This window comes from Salmo salar, unplaced genomic scaffold (genome assembly GCF_965601325.2).
Source record: "Salmo salar unplaced genomic scaffold, fSalSal1 ptg000152l, whole genome shotgun sequence".
Classification (NCBI taxonomy): Eukaryota; Metazoa; Chordata; class Actinopteri; order Salmoniformes; family Salmonidae; genus Salmo; species Salmo salar.
The window spans coordinates 925,685-948,715 of NW_027675323.1; the positions used below are offsets into that span (position 1 = coordinate 925,685).

Genomic DNA, 23,031 nt, shown 5'->3' on the forward strand with positions numbered 1-23,031 from the left:
GCAACGCTCAAGGTCCTCAACGATATCATAATCGCCATTGATAAAAGACAATACTGTGCAGCCATCTTCATCGACCTGGCCAAGGCTTTCGACTCTGTCAATCACCGTATTCTTATCAGCAGACTCAACAGCCTTGGTTTCTCAAATGATTGCCTCGCCTGGTTCACCAACTACTTTTCAGATAGAGTTCAGTGTGTGAAATCGGAGGGCCTGTTGTCCGGGCCTCTGGCAGTCTCTATGGGGGTGCCACAGGGTTCAATTCTCGGGCCGACTCTTTTCTCTGTATACATCAATGATGTCGCTCTTGCTGCTGGTGATTCTCTGATCCACCTCTACGCAGACGACACCATTCTGTATACTTCTGGCCCTTCTTTGGACACTGTGTTAACAACCCTCCAGATGAGCTTCAATGCCATACAACTCTCCTTCTGAGGCCTCCAACTGCTCTTAAATGTAAGTAAAACTAAACGCATGCTCTTCAACCGATCGCTGCCTGCACCTGCCCGCCCATCAAGCATCACTACTCTGGATGGTTCTGACTTAGAATATGTGGACAACTATAAATACCTAGGTGTCTGGTTAGACAGTAAACTCTCCTTCCAGACTCACATTAAGCATCTCCAATCCAAAGTTAAATCTAGAATTAGCGTCCTATTTCACAACAAAGCCTCCTTCACTCATGCTGCCAAACATACCCTTGTAAAACTGACTATCCTACCGATCCTTGACTTCGGCGATGTCATTTACAAAATAGCCTCCAACACTCTACTCAGCAAATTGGATGCAGTCTATCACAGTGCCATCCGTTTTGTCACCAAAGCGCGATATACTACCCATCACTGCGACCTGTATGCTCTCGTTGGCTGGCCCTCACTTCATATTCATCGCCAAACCCACTGGCTCCAGGTCATCTATAAGCCTTTGCTAGGTAAAGCCCTGCCTTATCTCAGCTCACTGGTCACCATAGCAGCACCCACTCGTAGCATGCACTCCAGCAGTTATATTTCACTGGTCACCCCCAAAGCCAATTCCTCATTTGTCCACCTTTCCTTCCAGTTCCCTGCTGCCAATGACTGGAACGAACTGCAAAAATCACTGAAGCTGGAGTCTTATATCTCCCTCATTAACTTTAAGCATCAGCTATCAGAGCAGCTTACCGATCATTGCACCTGTACATAGCCCATCTGTACATTGCCCAACCAACTACCTCATCCCCATTTTGTAATTTCCTTTATCCTTTGCACCCCAGTATCTCTACTTGCACATTCATCTTCTGCACATCTATCACTCCAGTGTTTAGTTGCTAAATTGTAATTATTTCTCCACTCTGGCCTATTTATTGCCTTACCTCCCTAATCTTACTACATTTGCACACACTGTATATAGACTTTTCTATTGTGTTATTGACTGTACGTTTGTTAATTGTCATAAACTTCATCGTCTGAAGAGGAGAAATCATCGGACCAATATGCAGCGGGTATATTGCTCATCTTCGTATTTATTGAAGGTAAACAGACTCAAACAAAATAACGACGATAACAGTCCAGTAAGGTGCACAGACTAAACCGGAAACAACCACCCACAAACACAAGTGAAAATGAACACACTAAATATGGCCTCCAATTAGAGACAACAACCACCAGCTGCCTCTAATTGGAGGTCATTGAAAAAACACAACATAGAAAGAGAAACCTAGAATAAACATAGAAATAGAAAATATAGAACATACATCAAAACCTCGAAACACACAAAACAAACACCCCCCTGCCACGCCCTGACCAAACTACAATAACAAATAACCCCTTTTACTGGTCAGGACGTGACATTTATCCCATGTGTAACTCTGTGTTGTTTGTGTCACACTGCTTTGCTTTATCTTGGCCAGGTCGCAGTTATAAATGAGAACTTGTTCTCAACTGGCCTACCTGGTTAAATAAAGGTACATAAAATAAGAAATAACACAGAACTCTCAACTAGTTCCATCAAACAGAAAAACAACAAGAAAGCTGGATAAACACATTCAGATTTCTAGATATTGCACTTTTCTTTAGCGTTTTAGGGGTCATAGTGTCACATCCTGGCCAGTAATAGGGGTTGTTATTTGTTATTGTAGTTTGGTCAGGACGTGGCAGGGGGTATTTGTTTTATGTGGTTCAGGTTGGTTGTGTTAGTTGTAGGGTGTTTGATTTAGTATTCCCGGGTTTTGGGCACTGTTCTATGTTTATGTATTTCTATGTTCAGTCTAGTTATTTGTATTTCTATGTTTAGTTAATTGGGGGTTGAATCCTCAATTGGAGGCAGGTGTTTTCTCGTTGCCTCTGGTTAAGTAAAGGTACATAAAATAAGAAATAACACAGAACTCTCAACTAGTTCCATCAAACAGAAAAACAACTAGAAAGCTGGATAAACACATTCAGATTTCTAGATGTTACACTTTTCTTTTGCGTTTTAGGGGTCATAGGTCAGATCAGTGGTCATGGTTGTTATGCATGGACTAAAAAACAAACTTGAAACCATTTTTCTCAGATTCACTGTTTGTGTAGATGCCCCTTGTCTTTTCTAGTGCAGTAGTTCAGGTGGCTGTTTGTGTAGACTGCTCCTTGTCTTTTCTAGGGCAGTAGTTCAGGTGGCTGTTTGTGTAGACTGCTCCTTGTCTTTCTAGGGCAGTAGTTCAGGTGGCTGTTTGTGTAGACTGCTCCTTGTCTTTTCTAGGGCAGTAGTTCAGGTGGCTGTTTGTGTAGACTGCTCCTTGTCTTTTCTAGGGCAGTAGTTCAGGTGGCTGTTTGTGTAGACTGCTCCTTGTCTTTTCTAGGGCAGTAGTTCAGGTGGCTGTGTGTGTAGACTGCTCCTTGTCTTTTCTAGGGCAGTAGTTCAGGTGGCTGTTTGTGTAGACTGCTCCTTGTCTTTTCTAGGGCAGTAGTTCAGGTGGCTGTTTGTGTAGACTGCTCCTTGTCTTTTCTAGGGCAGTAGTTCAGGTGGCTGTTTGTGTAGACTGCTCCTTGTCTTTTCTAGGGCAGTAGTTCAGGTGGCTGTTTGTGTAGATGCTGTTTGTCTTTGTAGGGCAGTAGTTGGCTTCCCTTGTACCTTAGTCTGCCTCCTGTCCCTCCTATCTCCATGGTTGCACCTTCCTGAAAACAATGACTCCATACTTTGCTGAAACCTGTTCTGCCAGTTCATGTCCTTAAAGACTAGAATGTTCCATTGTGGTTACCCAAAAAGATGACAAGATAGTTCACACATTCATCATCCAGGGTTACTGTCAAACAGACATGTGACATTTCTGGTTTGTCCATAACTTGTTTCCTGCTTGTAGCAGGCCGTGTTAACAGGAATCCTTTTCTCTAACTAGAAGTCATGTGATTTTGTCACGCTTGTCGTCGGTGATGGAGGACCAAAACGCAGGTATGTGAATGCTCATCTTGATTTTTAATTATCTTCAAAAATGAACGTACAAAGAACGAACAATCGACAAACTGACAGTCTGGTACGGCACAAGGCTATACACAGAACAATCACCCACCAATCACACACACAAACACACCCTCATATATGGGACTCTCAATCAAAGGCAGATAGACAACACCTGCCTTCAACTGAGAGTCCCAACCCCAATTAACCAAACATAGAAACACACACACCAGACTAACCATAGAATACAAACACATAGACCATCAACCAAAAACCCGGAAATACTAAATCAAACACCCTTTACACAAACACACCACCCCGAACCACATAAAACAAATACCCTCTGCCACGTCCTGACCAAACTACAAAAACAATTAACCTTATACTGGCCAGGACGTGACACACCACCTCTGTCGTGTACCAGTTCACCACTGGCCTGAAATAAACCCTCAATTCAGAGGTCAGGTCTTAGTCTTACGGATCCTGGATCCACCCGTGCACGGTTTCCAGCAGTTCCTTGGGACGACAGAGGCAGGTATTGAGATCCGGCTCGAAGGACCAAGTTGTCACGAGAATTTTCATCCCAATGTTATTAACTCAAAACTCACTATATGCTTTGACCAATTCCCCGGGGATTGTAAGGCCCCGGTTAATAGAAGAATTCGACAAAGTCCCAGAAGTCAGCAAAAGGTTAGTTCTTTATTGAGAGAGCTCTTAATATCATACAATGTACACAGCCTTTTATACCTAACATTTGGTCATAACATATGTCATACTCCTTACAAATGCCCCTCCTCTTCTTTAACCTGTCTGGGCTAGGGGGCAGTATTTTCACGGCCGGATAAAAAACGTACCCGATTTAAACTGGTTACTACTCTTTTCCAGTATATTCGGATATAAAACACTCCAAAGTTTGTAAAATTGTTTGAATGGTGTCTGTGAGTATAACAGAACTCATATGGCAGGCCAAAACCTGAGAAGATTCCATACAGGAAGTGCCCTGTCTGGCCCATAAATGGCATTCTTCTGCTTCTGTGGCATCTCTATTGAAAATACAGCATCTCTGCTGTAACGTGACAATTTCTAAGGTTCCAATAGGCTCTCTGAAGGAGAATGAGTTATGAATTAACAGGTATAAATGATGGGTTATGAATTAACAGGTATAAATGATGGGTTATGAATTAACAGGTATAAATGATGGGTTATGAATTAACACATCCCCTGCGAGCCCAGGCATTTCAATACCTTCAGGATTTCTTACGGTCCATGTGCAATGTATATGGTTATCTCTGTCTCTCTCTCCATCTCTTCTTTAACAAGCAGCCATGTTGTTGTCATTCCACTAGGGACCTGTTTTCAGCATTTTAAGTCTGCAGTCAATAACCGGTACACTGGAATTATCCCTCAACACCCTTTACACATGTACTGCACTGGGATTATCCCTCTACACCCTTTACACATGTACTGCACTGGGATTATCCCTCAACACCCTTTACACATGTACTGCACTGGAATTATCCCTCTACACCCTTTACACATGTACTGCACTGGGATTATCCCTCAACACCCTTTACACATGTACTGCACTGGGATTATCCCTCTACACCCTTTACACATGTACTGCACTGGAATTATCCCTCAACACCCTTTACACATGTACTGCACTGGGATTATCCCTCAACACCCTTTACACATGTACTGCACTGGAATTATCCCTCAACACCCTTTACACATGTACTGCACTGGAATAATCCCTCTACACCCTTTACACATGTACTGCACTGGGATTATCCCTTTACACATGTACTGCACTGGAATTATCCCTCTACACCCTTTACACATGTACTGCACTGGGATTATCCCTTTACACATGTACTGCACTGGGATTATCCCTCTACACATGTACTGCACTGGGATTATCCCTTTACACATGTACTGCACTGGAATAATCCCTCTACACCCTTTACACATGTACTGCACTGGGATTATCCCTCTACACCCTTTACACATGTACTGCACTGGAATTATCCTTCTACACATGTACTGCACTGGAACTATCCCTCTACACCCTTTACACATGTACTGCACTGGAATAATCCCTCTACACCCTTTACACATGTACTGCACTGGGATTATCCTTCTACACATGTACTGCACTGGAACTATCCCTCTACACCCTTTACACATGTACTGCACTGGAATAATCCCTCTACACCCTTTACACATGTACTGCACTGGGATTATCCCTCAACACCCTTTACACATATACTGCACTGGGATTATCCCTCTACACCCTTTACACATGTACTGCACTGGAATTATCCTTCTACACATGTACTGCACTGGAACTATCCCTCTACACCCTTTACACATGTACTGCACTGGAATAATCCCTCTACACCCTTTACACATGTACTGCACTGGGATTATCCCTCAACACCCTTTACACATGTACTGCACTGGGATTATCCCTCTACACCCTTTACACATGTACTGCACTGGGATTATCCCTCAACACCCTTTACACATGTACTGCACTGGAAATATCCCTCTACTACACATGTAAACCAAACACCATGAGATTAGAGAACACATTGGGTGGTATCTTAGATCTCTTACTAATCATGGAAGTTTGATGACAACGGCCCAATCCTACATTTACATAAGTGTTCAGACCCTTAACTCAGTACTTTGTTGAAACACCTTTGGCAGCGATTACAGCCTTGAGTCTTCTTGGGTATGACACTAGAAGCTTGGCACAACTGTATTTGGGTAGTTTCTTCCATTCTTCTCTGCAGATCCTCTCAAGCTCTGTCAGGTTGGATGGGGAGCATCGCTGCACAACTATTTTCAGGTCTCTCCAGAGATGTTTGATCGGGTTCAAGTCCGGGCTCTGGCTGGACCACTCAAGGACAACAGTGCAATAATATGTAACAACTTCACAACAAATACACACATCTAAAGTAAAGGAATGGAATTAAGAATATATAAATATTTGGACGAGCAATGTCAGAGTGGCATAGACTAAAATACAGTAGAATAGTATAGAATACAGTATATACATATGAGATGAGTAATACATAGACAGATACAGTAGAATAGGATAGAATACAGTATATACATATGAGATGAGTAATGCATAGAGAGATACAGTAGAATAGGATAGAATACAGTATATACATATGTGATGAGTAATACATAGACAGATACAGCAGAATAGGATAGAACCTAGTCTGTTCATTATATACTTCTACATGATGTATTGTTACACCATGTAGGAGCAGTATAGACCTAGTCTGTTCATTATATACATCTACATGATGTATTGTTACACCATGTAGGAGCAGTATAGACCTAGTCTGTTCATTATATACATCTACATGATGTATTGTTACACCATGTAGGAGCAGTATAGACCTAGTCTGTTCATTATATACATCTACATGATGAATTGTTACACCATGTAGGAGCAGTATAGACCTAGTCTGTTCATTATATACATCTACATGATGTATTGTTACACCAACACAAAAAAAGGAAATTATATTATTTTATACTAATACAATTGCTCAGAGAAAGAGATTTAGTTTAAAATGTAATTCTCAAAAGGTTGGGGTCTGAATTATTGCCTCCCATGTTTTCAATACTCCAGCACCCTCCCCTTGGGAGGATAACGACACTGAAATGTTTTATGAGATTAGAGAACACATTGGGTGGGATCTTAGACCATTCCTCCATACAGAATCTCTCCATGTCCTTGATTTATTTAGTCTGTCTTATGGACTGCCCTGTTCAATTCAAACCACAGGTTTTCAATGGAGTTCAAGTCCGAAGACTGAGATGGCCATTAAAAATGTTGATTTTGTGCCCAATTAACCATTTCTTCGTGGATGTTGATGTGTCTTGCTGGAAGATCCACTTATGGCCAAGTTTCAGCCTCCTAGCAGAGAGGTAACCAGGTTTTGGGCTAAAATATCCTGGTAGTGGGTAAAGTTTATTTATTTATTTCATACAGTAATTTTAGCTCATCTTTATCAAGGGTATCAATAACTAGGTGCTTATTTTGATATCTAGTTATTTGACTGAATCAGAAATACAGATGTGGAGTAGATGTAGAGTTTGTTTTAAATTCTCATAAAAAAATCTGAACTAATCAAACAACACTTGTTGCTCTTTGTACGTGTTGATATAATATTCATATTTAATGGAGAGAACAAAACGTTTCCCTAAACTGCTTTATAATATTATAATTCAATGAAGAATAAAAATAGTTTTCCCTCCTTAACTGCGTTTCCTTCCTCCAGACAGCAGATGGCGATATGTGTCTTTCAGGCGATGTTTCTAGTGTGACGTATAATCTAGTGGACGGAACGCTTCTTCAACAAATGCAGCCACCTCGGTAGCTCGCTAGCCAACAAAGTCTGAACATTCAAGTTCTTTAGACACTTTCCAGGTTTAATTGCAACTGTGATTTAAACATACTTATGTGTAAACAACTAGCTACCCCATTTAATTTAATATTTACGTTGCAACTATCTGGCTGGTTAAGTTAGCACTAGCCTAGCTAGCTAACATCCCCGACCATGCGCTCACTAAGCTATTCTCCTCCTGCTAAAGAGGAGGTCTGTTGGACGGAGAAAGAAGCTCTGGGGCTGAACGTTGTCGTGAAAGAGGAGAAGGAAGAGGAGGATGTCACAATACAACAAGAAGTAGAGGGTGAGGCTGTTACCGTGAAAGAAGAAGAGAAAGACGTTTCAGTGAAAGAAGAGGAAGACGCGTTCAGAGTGAAAGAGGAGGAGGATGTTACTGTGAAAGAAGAGGAGGAAGTGAAAGAAAATGAAAACGTTTTTGGAATGAAGGATGAAGAGGGGGAGATTACTGTCACATTAGAGGAGGACGAAGAAGAGAAGACTGGAGAACTGATTAACACCAGTAAATACAGTGAGTACTATCTAATAAAACAGGGACATTGATCTGATTAACACCAGTAAATACAGTGAGTACTATCTAATAAAACAGGGACATTGATCTGATTAACACCAGTAAATACAGTGAGTACTATCTAATAAAACAGGGACATTGATCTGATTAACACCAGTAAATACAGTGACTACTATCTAATAAAACAGGGACATTGATCTGATTAACACCAGTAAATACAGTGAGTAATATCTTATAAAACAGGGACATTGATCTGATTAACACCAGTAAATACAGTGAGTACTATCTAATAAAACAGGGACATTGATCTGATTAACACCAGTAAATACAATGAGTACTATCTTATAAAACAGGGACATTGATCTGATTAACACCAGTAAATACAGTGAGTACTATCTAATAAAACAGGGACATTGATATTTTATTTTATTTTTTTTACCTTTATTTAACCAGGTAGGCAAGTTGAGAACAAGTTCTCATTTACAATTGCGACCTGGCCAAGATAAAGCAAAGCAGTTCGACAACATACAACAACACAGAGTTACACATGGAGTAAAACAAACATACAGTCAATAATACAGTAGAAAAATAAGTCTATATACAATGTGAGCAAATGAGGTGAGATAAGGAAGGTAATGACAAAAAGGCCGTGGTGGCAAAGTAAATACAATATAGCAAGTAAAACACTGGAATGGTAGATTTGAAGTAGAAGAAAGTGCAAAGTAGAAATAGAAATAATGGGGTGCAAAGGAGCAAAATAAATAAATACATACAGTAGGGGAAGAGGCATTTGTTTGGGCTAAATTATAGATGGGCTATGTACAGGTGCAGTAATCTGTGAGCTGCTCTGACAGCTGGTGCTTAAAGCTAGTGAGGGAGATAAGTGTTTCCAGTTTCAGAGATTTTTGTAGTTCGTTCCCGTCATTGGCAGCAGAGAACTGGAAGGAGAGGCGGCCGAAGGGGGAATTGGCTTTGGGGGTGACCAGAGATATACCTGCTGGAGCGCGTGCTACAGGTGGGTGCTGCTATGGTGACCAGTGAGCGGAGATAAGGGGGGACTTTACCTAGCAGGGTCTTGTAGATGACCTGGAGCCAGTGGGTTTGGCGACGAGTATGAAGCGAGGGCCAGCCAACGAGAGTGTACAGGTCACAGTGGTGGGTAGTATATGGGGCTTTGGTGACAAAACGGATGGCACTGTGATAGACTGCATCCAATTTATTGAGTAGGGTATTGGAGGCTATTTTGTAAATGACATCGCCGAAGTCGAGGATCGGTAGGATGGTCAGTTTTATGAAGGTATGTTTGGCAGCATGAGTGAAGGATGCTTTGTTGCGAAATAGGAAGCCAGTTCTAGATTTAACTTTGGATTGGAGATGCTTATAGTGAGTCTGGAAGGAGAGTTTACAGTCTAACCAGACACCTAGGTATTTGTAGTTGTCCACATATTCTAAGTCAGAACCGTCCAGAGTAGTGATGCTGGACAGGCGGGCAGGTGCAGGTAGCGATCGGTTGAAGAGCATGCATTTAGTTTTACTTGTATTTAAGAGCAGTTGGTGGCCACGGAAGGAGAGTTGTATGGCATTGAAGCTCGTCTGGAGGGTTGTTAACACAGTGTCCAAAGAAGGGCCATTAGTATACAGAATGGTGTCGTCTGCGTAGAGGTGGATCAGAGACTCACCAGCAGCAAGAGCGACATCATTGATGTATACAGAGAAGAGAGTCGGCCCAAGAATTGAACCCTGTGGCACCCCCATAGAGACTGCCAGAGGTCGGGACAACAGGCCCTCCGATTTGACACACTGAACTCTATCAGAGAAGTAGTTGGTGAACCAGGCGAGGCAATCATTTGAGAAACCAATGTTATTGAGTCTGCCGATGAGGATGTGGTGATTGACAGAGTCGAAAGCCTTGGCCAGGTCAATGAATACGGCTGCACAGTATTGTTTCTTATCGATGGCGGTTAAGATATCGTTTAGGACCTTGAGCGTCACTGAGGTGCAGTTGCTGTTTGAGGTGAAGAAACATTTGTTTTTGTTGTCCAACATCATGGCTCCGCTGTTGGCATCACCTTTTACAGTGGATTTTCGCTGTTGTGGGCCTTTAATCATCTGTCTGACTTTGTTGTTCACACAGGAGAGAGACGGGACTATCGTGGATCCTCTGGGGAGCCTCAACAACCTCATGATGCTGACAAGGCAGAGAAGAATCTCTCCACATCAGAACACCTCAAGAAACGCCAGCGGAGAACCACAGGGAAAAGATCTCACCGCTGCTTTGACTGTGGGAAAAGATGCACCTCATCAGGCATTATATCACACCGGAGAATTCACACAAGGGATAATTCTCACTGCTGCTCTGATTGTGGGAAATGTTTTAAATCTTCATCAGAACTCAAAATACACCTGAGAAATCACACAAAAGAGAAACCTTACTTCTGCTCTGACTGTGGGAAGAGTTTTCCTCTGTCAACCAGCCTGATATCACACCAGAGAACACACACAAGAGAGAGAACTTACAGTTGTGATCAATGTGGGAGGAGTTTTCCTATTTTAATCGCTCTGATATCACACCAGAGAACACACACAGGAAAGAAACCATGTAGCTGTGATGAATGTGGGAAGAGTTTTGCTTCACCTGGCGGCCTGACAGCACACCAGAGAACACACACAGGAGAGAAACCTTTTGGCTGTAATCAATGTGGGAAGAGTTTTACTCTGCTAAGCAGCCTGATATACCACCAGAAAACACACACGGTAGAGAAACCTTATAGCTGTGCTCAATGTGGGAAGAGTTTTACTTGTTCTAGCATGCTGACTAGACACCATAGAACACACACAGGAGAGAAACCTTATAGCTGTGATCAATGTGGGAAGAGTTTTACTTGTTCTAGCATGCTGACTAGACACCATAGAACACACACAGGAGAGAAACCTTATAGCTGTAATCAATGTGAGAAGAGATACTCTAGTAAAAGATCTCTGATTAAACATCAGAAAATACATGGAGTTGTTTCATGATATCAATGATATAATCTCTCAATGTAGAATGTTTTAACATTGTAGTAGGAGTATTTTAATGATGTCACAATGTAGAACCCTAAACGTTTGTCCCCTGTTCTATTGATTTCAACATGATATGGATATTAGCCTCAGGGGGAAAATCCAGGCTCTGAAATGGAAGAGTTACTATATATGAGATTTAACAAAAAGTGAGTAACAAAAAAATAGTTCTGTTACACTTACCATATTGGTGACCCACTTGAATCAAAATGCAACACTTCAAAATGTAGCTAGCAGCTTTCTACAAGTTGTCCTCTAACCAGGGATGTACACATTACTCCCAGATTCCATGTGGTTTTTCAGCTGTTCGTTTTAACAGGATGTGCAACCTCATGTCCCTCCTCTTGCATAATTGATTTCAACATGATATCGATGAGTTATGACAAATAAGTGTTGTGTTCCTTTGTTCAGTGACCCCTACATTTAAATGTATCAGTCCAAAATGTAGCTGACTGTCTTCTGCAGGTTGTCCTCTAATCAGTGAGGTAAAATATATCTCCCATTTCCATGTGTTTTTTTAGTTTCAACAGCACGTACAACCTGATTTCCCCCTAATGGATATCAGTGATTTATTGCTACTTGTCAAAACAACAGCGTTTCTGGTGCTTGTGCAGTTTATAAGGTGCTTGTTTTAAAAATTACAAGTAATATGATTATTGTGGCAGATGTTTGTGTATATAGCACATGTTATGTTTAGGTTTTCAATTTATCCCAAACTGTTTCTGCTTATTGGTTATTGATTTGGACACGTTAAAACTGTGTTTTGACATCGGGCTATCCCACCTAGCAACATGTAATTGAAAAGAAGACTATGCCCCGTTTTTTCAGTGACTTGAAAAAAACTTCATTTCAACTTTAGTTGCAGGTAGCCTAGTGGTTAGAGCGTTGGGCCGTCATTGTAAATCAGAATTTGTTCATAACTGACTTATTGACAATTATTGCCTACCGGGGAACAGAGGGTTAACTGCCATGTTCAGGTGCAGAACGACAGATTTACCTTGTCAGCTCGCGATTCAATCCAGCAACCTTTCGGTTACTGTTAAATGAAGGTTAAAATAAAGAAATAAATACACATGGACGCAGTATAATAATTTGGTCTGTAATCAATTTTATTAACAATCCTACATCACTCCAGTATTTCTTCACAACATTCAAGCGTTAATTGTCTTTATTCCACTACTGAAGAAGCATGTCTCACATCATCTCATATTTCAAACAAAATATACATGTTTTATTATTCCATGCCTCACCATTAAGTTAATTATTGCCAATACATATTAACCAAGGGGTGTACATTTGATCACAATTTATTTTGACTTTTTCCGTATTGGAGATGAGTTTTGTTTGGGCTCGTTCCAAGTGGACCAGAGTTCTAGAAGCTAGTGAGTTTTAGGAAGACGAGAGTTCTAGAAGCTAGTGAGTTTTAGGAAGACGAGAGTTCTAGAAGCTAGTGAGTTTTAGGAAGACGAGAGTTCTAGAAGCTAGTGAGTTTTAGGAAGACGAGAGTTCTAGAAGCTAGTGAGTTTTAGGAAGACGAGAGTTCTAGAAGCTAGTGAGTTTTAGGATTCTATAGAAAGAAGAGAAAAAGGAGAAAAAAATATTTCTATTGTATATTATTATTTAGTAATAAGTGTGTTTTTCTTGTTTTTAATTGTTGACAGGAGGTGAAGCATTTTAGTTGATTATAATATGAAATGGAAGTTGTTTTCTGTTGGTGGTGAGCAAACTTGTCCAACAAAAATATAGGATATATTTGTTGTCTTAAGGTATTACAGGCTTTGGTTTTTCCATTTATGTTTTGAGGTTGGACTTTAGCACGTCTAGCTCGTTAGCACGTATAGCTCGTTAGCCCGTCCAGCTCGTTAGCACGTCCAGCTCGTTAGCACGTCTAGCTCGTTAGCACGTCTAGCTCGTTAGCAGGTATAGCTCCGTCAGCCCGTCTAGCTCGTCAGCACGTCTAGCTCGTTAGCACGTAGGACGCACTGATTGGTGTCACCTCGTTAGTCTGTATGTGTTACACCTGTGCTGGCTTGTCCATCTCGTTAGTGGGAAGGTGTTTCACCTGAGCTGGTCCAGGTTCTATTTAAGAGTGTCTGGCCCAGTGCTCCAGTTGTCTTGATACATGTGGAGAGTCAACACCTTTAGTTGCGCCACCTTTTTGGTTTGCTTCCTGTCTTTAAGTTTGGTGTGGGATTTTCTTTTGTTTTCCTCTTCTTGGGCAGATTTAGTGGGTCTCATGGTGGGTGTCTTTTAGGTCCCAGTTATTGTTACTAGTCAACTTCCAGTGGACACCCCATAGTGTCTTTCAGAGCCCCTCCTAAAAAACAAGTTTATATTTTGGGTTGGATATTGCATCCAATTAATATTTAAATCAATGGCAATTCCTTAGAATGTTCATTAGTCTTTCAGTTGTTAATCTTCTGTTTGTTGTGTACTAAATATTTCTGTTTATTTTCATTTTTTTAATTAGTTTTTTTTCTGTGAAACCATTGTGTTGCATCCATGTCTGAAAGGTGCTGTATAAATAAAGCTTGATTTGATTTCAACACATTAACCCAATGACTGACCAATCAACAGACTCTTAGTATGAAAACAGTATCAATCCCACTTTTGAAGCCTGCTGAAGGTGTGGTGGAGTGGTAAACATTGACTGCCCCTGCAACACAGAAATGAACACTTAGTAATATATAAAACATTCAAAGTAATGGATATGGAGCATCTATGGCCTCAGTTACACCTGGCACTAAAATGTGACATCTGTCATCTGATCACTCCAAGCTGCATTAGGTTCAGATCTATCAGGATGAGCCTTTGACACAGTCAGGCCACTGAATATGCATAAGCAATGTAAAGAGATGGGGTGAATGAGTGGGGAAAAATACATTTGACACAAATGACCTTCATTATATCAAAGAACAAATGTGTGTGTCTGAGGGGAAATTAACTTCATACAGCCAAAAGGGGTGAGAAATTACACCAATATCAGTGGACAATTTGCACTAATGTAAATAAACATAGATGATGGAACATATTCCCTTTAGCTGACGTGATGAACCACTAAGGGGACATAAATATTTACGATATAAACCATGTGTCACCTCTCTGGCTGTAGAAGTGTTCTTCCTAACCAGTCCCTCAACAGCTCTCTGACTGAGCTTCACCCTCACTGGGTCTTCAGAGGAGAGGAAGGCTGAGGAGGGATGGAAGGATCAGTCAGTCAATAAAGTGTAGAGCTGCTGTCTGACAAAATCACTATTTTTAGTAGTTCATTAAAGTAAATAAGGCTTTATGACTGCTGAATACCAACTATCAATCACTTAGATCATGTATTTTCAGGTAGAGATACATCCTTGGGACGTCCCTAGCCTGTTGAAGTTGACATTTAAAATGGTTAAGGTAGGGGTTAAGGTTAGGGTTTAGGGTAGGGATGTCCCAAGGATCCCAGATAGCATTGACCATTGTGCATTCTTCTGTCTCTTTTACATAGCAGGTGATGAGTTCTGAACTTGAAAATATGAAATATCCTTATTCATGTCACTGTTTGAGAGAAGGGAATGTAGAACGTTTATATTCTGTCAGAATGTGTTATTGTTAGACGTCAGGGATCCTATGGAAGAAGAAGGGCCACAGTCTGGAACAAGTCAACAGGACAGCCGTGAGGTGGGGAGGAGAAGGGCCACAGTCTGGAACAAGTCAACAGGACAGCCGTGAGGTGAGGAGGAGAAGGACCACAGTCTGGAACAAGTCAACAGGACAGCCGTGAGGTGGGGAGGAGAAGGGCCACAGTCTGGAACAAGTCAACAGGACAGCCGTGAGGTGGGGAGGAGAAGGGCCACAGTCTGGAACAAGTCAACAGGACAGCCGTGAGGTGGGGAGGAGAAGGACCACAGTCTGGAACAAGTCAACAGGACAGCCGTGAGGTGGGGAGGAGAAGGGCCACAGTCTGGAACAAGTCAACAGGACAGCCGTGAGGTGGGGAGGAGAAGGGCCACAGTCTGGAACAAGTCAACAGGACAGCCGTGAGGTGGGGAGGAGAAGGACCACAGTCTGGAACAAGTCAACAGGACAGCCGTGAGGTGGGGAGGAGAAGGACCACAGTCTGGAACAAGTCAACAGGACAGCCGTGAGGTGGGGAGGAGAAGGACCACAGTCTGGAACAAGTCAACAGGACAGCCGTGAGGTGGGGAGGAGAAGGGCCACAGTCTGGAACAAGTCAACAGGACAGCCGTGAGGTGGGGAGGAGAAGGGCCACAGTCTGGAACAAGTCAACAGGACAGCCGTGAGGTGGGGAGGAGAAGGGCCACAGTCTGGAACAAGTCAACAGGACAGCCGTGAGGTGGGGAGGAGAAGGACCACAGTCTGGAACAAGTCAACAGGACAGCCGTGAGGTGGGGAGGAGTGAGGAATTTAGGCTGAGGTCAGGTCAGGTCAAGTGAGGAAGAACTCATGTGACTAAAGTTCTGCCTAGCAACAGAGGTGTAATTCAACATCAGTTCACCGTCTCAACTCATACTGTATTGGAGCTGCAGCAGCTTCTACTAACGTTAGCTTCGTTAACTAACTAACTAAGGACGGTGACCTGTCCAGACGAGATGTTACAACGAACTGAATCGTCAATGGAGGTCTTCCTCTTTATATAGCCTGCTACAGCATGCAATACTATTAACTCACAAGGGGGCATAACGTTACATGTACAATACTATCCCATTTTGGAAACGTTACATGGATAATACTATCCCATTTTGGAAACGTTACATGTACAATACTATACCATTTTGGAAACGTTACATGTACAATACTATCCCATTTTGGAAATGTTACATGTACAATAATATCCCATTTTGGAAACATTACATGTACAATACTATCCCATTTTGGAAACGTTACATGTACAATACTATCCCATTTTGGAAACATTACATGTACAATACTATCCCATTTTTGAAACGTTACATGTACAATACTATACCATTTTGGAAACGTTACATGGACAATACTATCCCATTTTGGAAACGTTACATGTACAATACTATCCCATTTTGGAAACGTTACATGTACAACACTATCCCATTTTGGAAACGTTACATGTACAATACTATCCCATTTTGGAAACGTTACATGTACAATACTATCCCATTTTGGAAACGTTACATGTACAATACTATACCATTTTGGAAACGTTACATGTACAATACTATCCCATTTTGGAAACGTTACATGTACAATACTATACCATTTTGGAAACGTTACATGGACAATACTATCCCATTTTGGAAACGTTACATGTACAATACTATCCTATTTTGGAAACGTTACATGTACAATACTATCCCATTTTGAAAACGTTACATGTCCAATACTACCCCATTTTGGAAACGTTACATGTACAATACTATCCCATTTTGGAAACGTTACATGTACAATACTATCCCATTTTGGAAACGTTACATGTCCGCCCCCTTGTGGAGGGAAATTAATATCTTGATGGTAGCTGTAGATGGGATTCAAATGCATAATGGTATTAATAGTGTCTAGACTACCTCTTTTGTATAAATGCCCTTCAGAATCCAAACACAGTATTGCCATGCAGCAAAATGTTGCGTATAATCTTTCAAGTCAGCCTGATAAAATATTGAACAATTTGTGTACAAAGATATCTTGAAATGTGATATTATGCCTGTATGGCAGTACTGTTACTGTATGGCAGTACTGTATTGGCTAGTGCTTTCTCCAATATGTTATTCTATTTTACATTCAATTGTATGTCGATGTCATTTATCTTTCAATATTTACTTAATATATATATTTGTTTTTTTTAAAGACTATTCTTTGACACATTTTCTCTTCCTTTGAAACTCTTATAGGACAGAACATGGACACAATGCAATTGGGATCAAGAAGAAGGTACAGATATGTTGTAGGACAGCTGCATTTGAAGTGTACATTTAACCTACATAGCAGTCAATACAAACTGAAATCTATTAGCATACAAATGTGTGCAAATGATCTTTTCAGATCTTCTCAGAAATGAATCAAGTCCATGGAATGGATATAGACAATAAGAGAATTCAAGGACTATCAGAGGTAGAGAGGCGAGGCAGGGGTGAGGACATCATCCTGCTATTTTGACAGTCCTTGAAGGACAATACAGAAGAGGGATTTGCTCTTATTCCTTCCCTTTCTCTAATGAATTTTGTAGTAAAATTAGCAAGTGTAGTAAGATCATTGCTTTACTTTACTAGGACTGGAGACATTTAGCCTTCCCTGTAGCTCAGTTGGTAGAGCATGGTGTTTGCAACGCCAGGGTTGTGGGTTCGCCAGGGTTGTGGGTTCGATTCCCACGGGGGGCCAGCACAGAAAAAAAATAAAAAATAAAATAAAAAAAAATGTATGAAATTGTATGAAATGTATGCATTCACTACTGTAAGTCGCTCTGGATAAGAGCGTCTGCTAAATGACTATAATGTAAATAATGTAAATGGAGACCACAGCAGCGATTCTGCTCTTGCCCTACCTCTTCAATGAGGACCCGAGTGGCCTTTATGTCCGTGACAAGGTATGTCTATGCACCAATCATCTGTTTCTTCATAAACATAGGTGTGCATGCTTATATAAAACTACAGCTGAACATTTGTTATGTTCTTTGTTAATTGTATGTGTATTAATCTTTCCTTACTTTTGTTGACACAGATTTCACCTCTCTTCACTTCTTTACTGCACATCGGTGGAAATCCATTCCACCATGAGAGTGAAATCCCGCTGGCCTTTGATGGGGAGAACATCCAGGCCCTCGAGGACGTCCCCATGGGACTTGGGGCTCTGCTACGGCTGGATTTTTTATTTTCCCTTAAATTTCCCAAAAATGTCAGTAAAACACTTATGTTGTTAAGTTACTGTGTTCTAGAGATCAGAGAAGTTGGGGTGAAGTTACCAGGGCCGGTCGTAAAGATGGAAAACTTCCTAACATAACTAAGTGGATACGATATACACACTAAAGCTGAAAAATCTGTATTTAGCATCAAGTCTACAATATTGTTAGTTTACCTGTGATTCACTCCAGTTTCTGAGACAACTGCCCAGACTTTGTAGAGAGTTTAATAATGCTTAAACCTCATCTTTATCAAATGATCCATTAAAGATACCAACTCAAAACCTACGTTCGTCTACATATGGGTTGTTTAAATTGTTTCTAATTATATTCCCAGTATTACTTCATCAAATCTCTAGTAATCATTATACACACATACAATTCATCATATTTTCATATATTCACAGAATCCATATAAAACGTAAGAAATTCTCAGGTAGTCACGACAACCATTCCATTTGCTTTTTCAGGGACTCTCCATAGCAACGAAGCAGCTCTCCAAACATCCTCCCAGCAGAACCAAAAATAAACTTTAGTTTCCATGACAATGACCATGGGATCCTCAACGGTTCTCTAACCTCCCAGAGACCACGGCAAAATCAAGCCTCCCAGGAACTATAGACCTTCCGCTGCTTTCTAAAATATCATCCCCCTCTCAATACCACCCCGTGATCTTCTATGATGGGCAGTGAAGGAACGGAACCCCAAGATAACGTTATAATAAAGCTTATTATCCACATGTCAATCATCTGATTAAGCATATTTCTATATGAGGAACTATAGATCTCTAGGAGGAACTATAGATCTCTAGGAGGAACTATAGATCTCTGTGAGGAACTATAGATCTCTAGGAGGAACTATAGACCTCTAGGAGGAACTATAGATCTCTAGGAGGAACTATAGACCTCTGTGAGGAACTATAGATCTCTGTGAGGAACTATAGATCTCTAGGAGGAACTATAGATCTCTAGGAGGAACTATAGATCTCTAGGAGGAACTATAGATCTCTAGGAGGAACTATAGATCTCTAGGAGGAACTATAGATCTCTGTGAGGAACTATAGATCTCTAGGAGGAACTATAGACCTCTAGGAGGAACTATAGATCTCTAGGAGGAACTATAGACCTCTAGGAGGAACTATAGATCTCTAGGAGGAACTATAGATCTCTAGGAGGAACTATAGACCTCTATGAGGAACTATAGATCTCTAGGAGGAACTATAGACCTCTATGAGGAACTATAGATCTCTAGGAGGAACTATAGATCTCTAGGAGGAACTATAGATCTCTGTTATTATCCAAACATCAGATTATGACTCAGTCACACAACTCTCATACCACAGTCACACAACTCTCATACCACAGTCACACAACTCTCATACCACAGTCACACAACTCTCATATCACAGTCACACAACTCTCATATCAGAAAATATGAAATGGGGTCCAGGTTTAAAATAATTACATGTTTAAAACAATTACAGGTGCACCTTACTATCTTGTACTATATTATAAATGGTCTTAACTAGTAAACAGAGATTCTAGTTGTCATCTCGTTCACACAGATTCTAGTTGTCATCTCGTTCACACAGATTCTAGTTGTCATCTCGTTCACACAGATTCTAGTTGTCATCTCGTTCACACAGATTCTAGTTGTCATCTCGTTCACACAGATTCTAGTTGTCATCTCGTTCACACAGATTCTAGTTGTCATCTCGTTCACACAGATTCTAGTTGTCATCTCGTTCACACAGATTCTAGTTGTCATCTCGTTCACACAGATTCTAGTTGTCATCTCGTTCACACAGATTCTAGTTGTCATCTCGTTCACACAGATTCTAGTTGTCATCTCGTTCACACAGATTCTAGTTGTCATCTCGTTCACACAGATTCTAGTTGTCATCTCGTTCACACAGATTCTAGATATTTAACGCTAAATGACCGAACCCAGGGCATACCTGGCAGCACGTTTAAAATCATTGGAATTCACCACTTCTGAGAGTCACACAGACACTTTTCAGAATGAGGTCCTTCTTCCAATAGAGTTTAACCAGGTACCGTGTTTCACACAGAACCCACAGTCACCCTGGCCCCTCACCCCTACAGACCAATCCCCACTGTGATCAATTCAGTGTCAGGACAGCTCTAGGTCGCCCGCAACCGACCAATGATAGGTGTCTGAGTCGACTGACTCTCAGATCATCCTCCACTGACTCGGCCCTGTTTACGCCTCCAAGGTGCCCCCTCACACAGGAATACACACTCAGAGCCTACTGACTGGGCCCTGTTTACACCTCCACACAGGAATACACACTCAGAGCCTACTGACTGGGCCCTGTTTACACCTCCACACAGGAATACACACTCAGAGCCTCCTGACTGGGCCCTGTTTACACCTCTACACAGGAATACACACTCAGAGCCTACGAGGATTTTCTAAAAACTCCACTTAACGTGTTTTGCTCACCTCTTTATTTTTTTAAAACTACGTTCGAGATGTGGTATCCACTCGGCTCGCTGCCTCTCAGATCAAAGGTGGGTCCATTTGTTCTGTTCCTGAAGTGTGGTCTCCCTGAGATCCCAAGTTAGAGGGATCCCTGGTGCACCATTTACCCAGGTCATCAGGAGCGGTCACCAAGTGAAGATTCACATCCCCATCGCCAAATGTGGTGGTTAATTTCTTTAATATCAAATGAGGAGACAAACTTATCACACAAGTCAGAGTTACTCTAAAACTAAATCTTTATTCACTTATAAGGCAGCAGGTCAATACAACACACACATACAAAGTGAATCGATTGAGTGTTCTACGATGATGGCTGGTAGACGAATCACCCCCAGATGATTCATTGAGAGATGAATCACCCCCAGATGATTCATTGAGAGATGAATCACCCCCAGATGATTCATTGAGAGATGAATCACCCCCAGATGATTCGTTGAGAGATGAATCACCCCCAGATGATTCGTTGAGAGATGATTCGTTGAGAGCCATGAGACAAAAGTACAAAGGTCTTTTAAAGCCAAGATGCACCCCTTTCAACTACATGACCAACAACAGATGTATAGAACGGGTCACAAGGTTAAGATTTGTATGAAAGATACTTATAATTCTCAGCAGACAGTATCTGCTGTAAAAACAGTACTCTGTGTCGAGACCAGGGTCTGGCCCTGGGGTCATCTCTCCCTGGTACCATATAGAACAGAAACATTAACTCATGTTCTGGAATGCAGTCTCTCTAGGTTTTATCACCCAAAAGACATTGTAAATCTCCTGTCAGTGTTTTCTCCCAGAGGCCCATCCTCAGTAGAACACAGAGACAATAGTTCTAAGAACCCTCTATTCTGTTGCATAAAACAACCATTTGATGCAATAAAAGTATTATAACATAATCTTGTAGTTTTGCTCTCAGTGTCCACTGAAAGTTGACTAGTAACAACAACTGGGACCTAAAAGACACCCACCATGAGACCCACTAAATCTACCCAAGAAGAGGAAAACAAAAGAAAAACCCACACCAAACTTAAAGACAGGAAGCAAACCAAAAAGGTGGAGCAACTAAAGGTGTTGACTCTCCACATGTATCAAGACAACTGGAGCACTGGGCCAGACACTCTTAAATAGAACCTGGACCAGCTCAGGTGAAACACCTTCCCACTAACGAGATGGACAAGCCAGCACAGGTGTAACACATACTGACTAACCAGGCGACACCAATATGTACCCAAGACACATTTCAGTTGAATGCATTCAGTTGTACAATCAATCAATTCAGATCAAATGTATTTATATAGCCCTTCTTACATCAGCTGATATCTCAAAGTACTGTACAGAAACCCAGCCTAAAACCCCAAACAACAAACAATGCAGGTGTAGAAGCACGGTGGCTAGGAAAAACTCCCTAGGAAAAACTCCCTAGAAAGGCCAAAACCTAGGAAGAAACCTAGAGAGGAACCAGGCTATGAGGGGTGGCCAGTCCTCTTCTGGCTGTGCAGGGTGGAGATTATAACAGAACATGGCCAAGATGTTTAAATGTTCATAGATGACCAGCAGGGTCAAATAATAATAATCACAGTGGTTGTCGAGGGTGCAACAAGTACCTCAGGAGTAAATGTCAGTTGGCTTTTCATAGCCAATCATTCAGAGTATCTCTACAACTTCCATTTCACATTATAATCATCTACAAAGCTTCACCTTCACGAATATAAACATGGTGTCTACTGGCTGTCAACAATTAAAAACAAGAAAAAACACATTTCTAAATAATAATATACAATCAACAAATAAAAACAAGAAAGCAAAATAATAATTATTTATTACACGTATAATTTTTTTATCCTTTTTCTTTCTATAGAATCCTAAAATTCTAGCTTCTAGAACTCTCGTCTTCCTAAAACTCACTAGCTTCTAGAACTCTCGTCTTCCTAAAACCCACTAGCTTCTAGAACTCTCGTCTTCCTAAAACCCACTAGCTTCTAGAACTCTCGTCTTCCTAAAACTCACTAGCTTCTAGAACTCTCGTCTTCCTAAAACCCACTAGCTTCTAGAACTGTCGTCTTCCTAAAACCCACTAGCTTCTAGAACTCTCGTCTTCCTAAAACTCACTAGCTTCTAGAACTCTCGTCTTCCTAAAACCCACTAGCTTCTAGAACTCTCGTCTTCCTAAAACTCACTGGCTTCTAGAACTCTCGTCCACTTGGAACGAGCCCAAACAAAACTCATCTCCAATACGGAAAAACGTGCAGTCAAAATAA

The 23,031-nt window shown here is 41.2% G+C and overlaps 1 protein-coding gene across 1 annotated transcript; it reads left to right on the plus strand.

Moving 5' to 3' along the window:
- Positions 1–5,984: 5,984 nt before the first annotated feature.
- LOC145866973 (uncharacterized) lies at positions 5,985–11,926 on the plus strand. Its single transcript, XM_082971029.1, has 2 exons — positions 5,985–6,009; positions 10,484–11,926. The coding sequence occupies exons 1-2, from the start codon at positions 5,985–5,987 to the stop codon at positions 11,365–11,367; spliced, it is 909 nt and encodes a 302-aa protein (XP_082827155.1). The 3' UTR covers positions 11,368–11,926.
- The last annotated feature ends 11,105 nt before the right edge of the window (positions 11,927–23,031 follow it).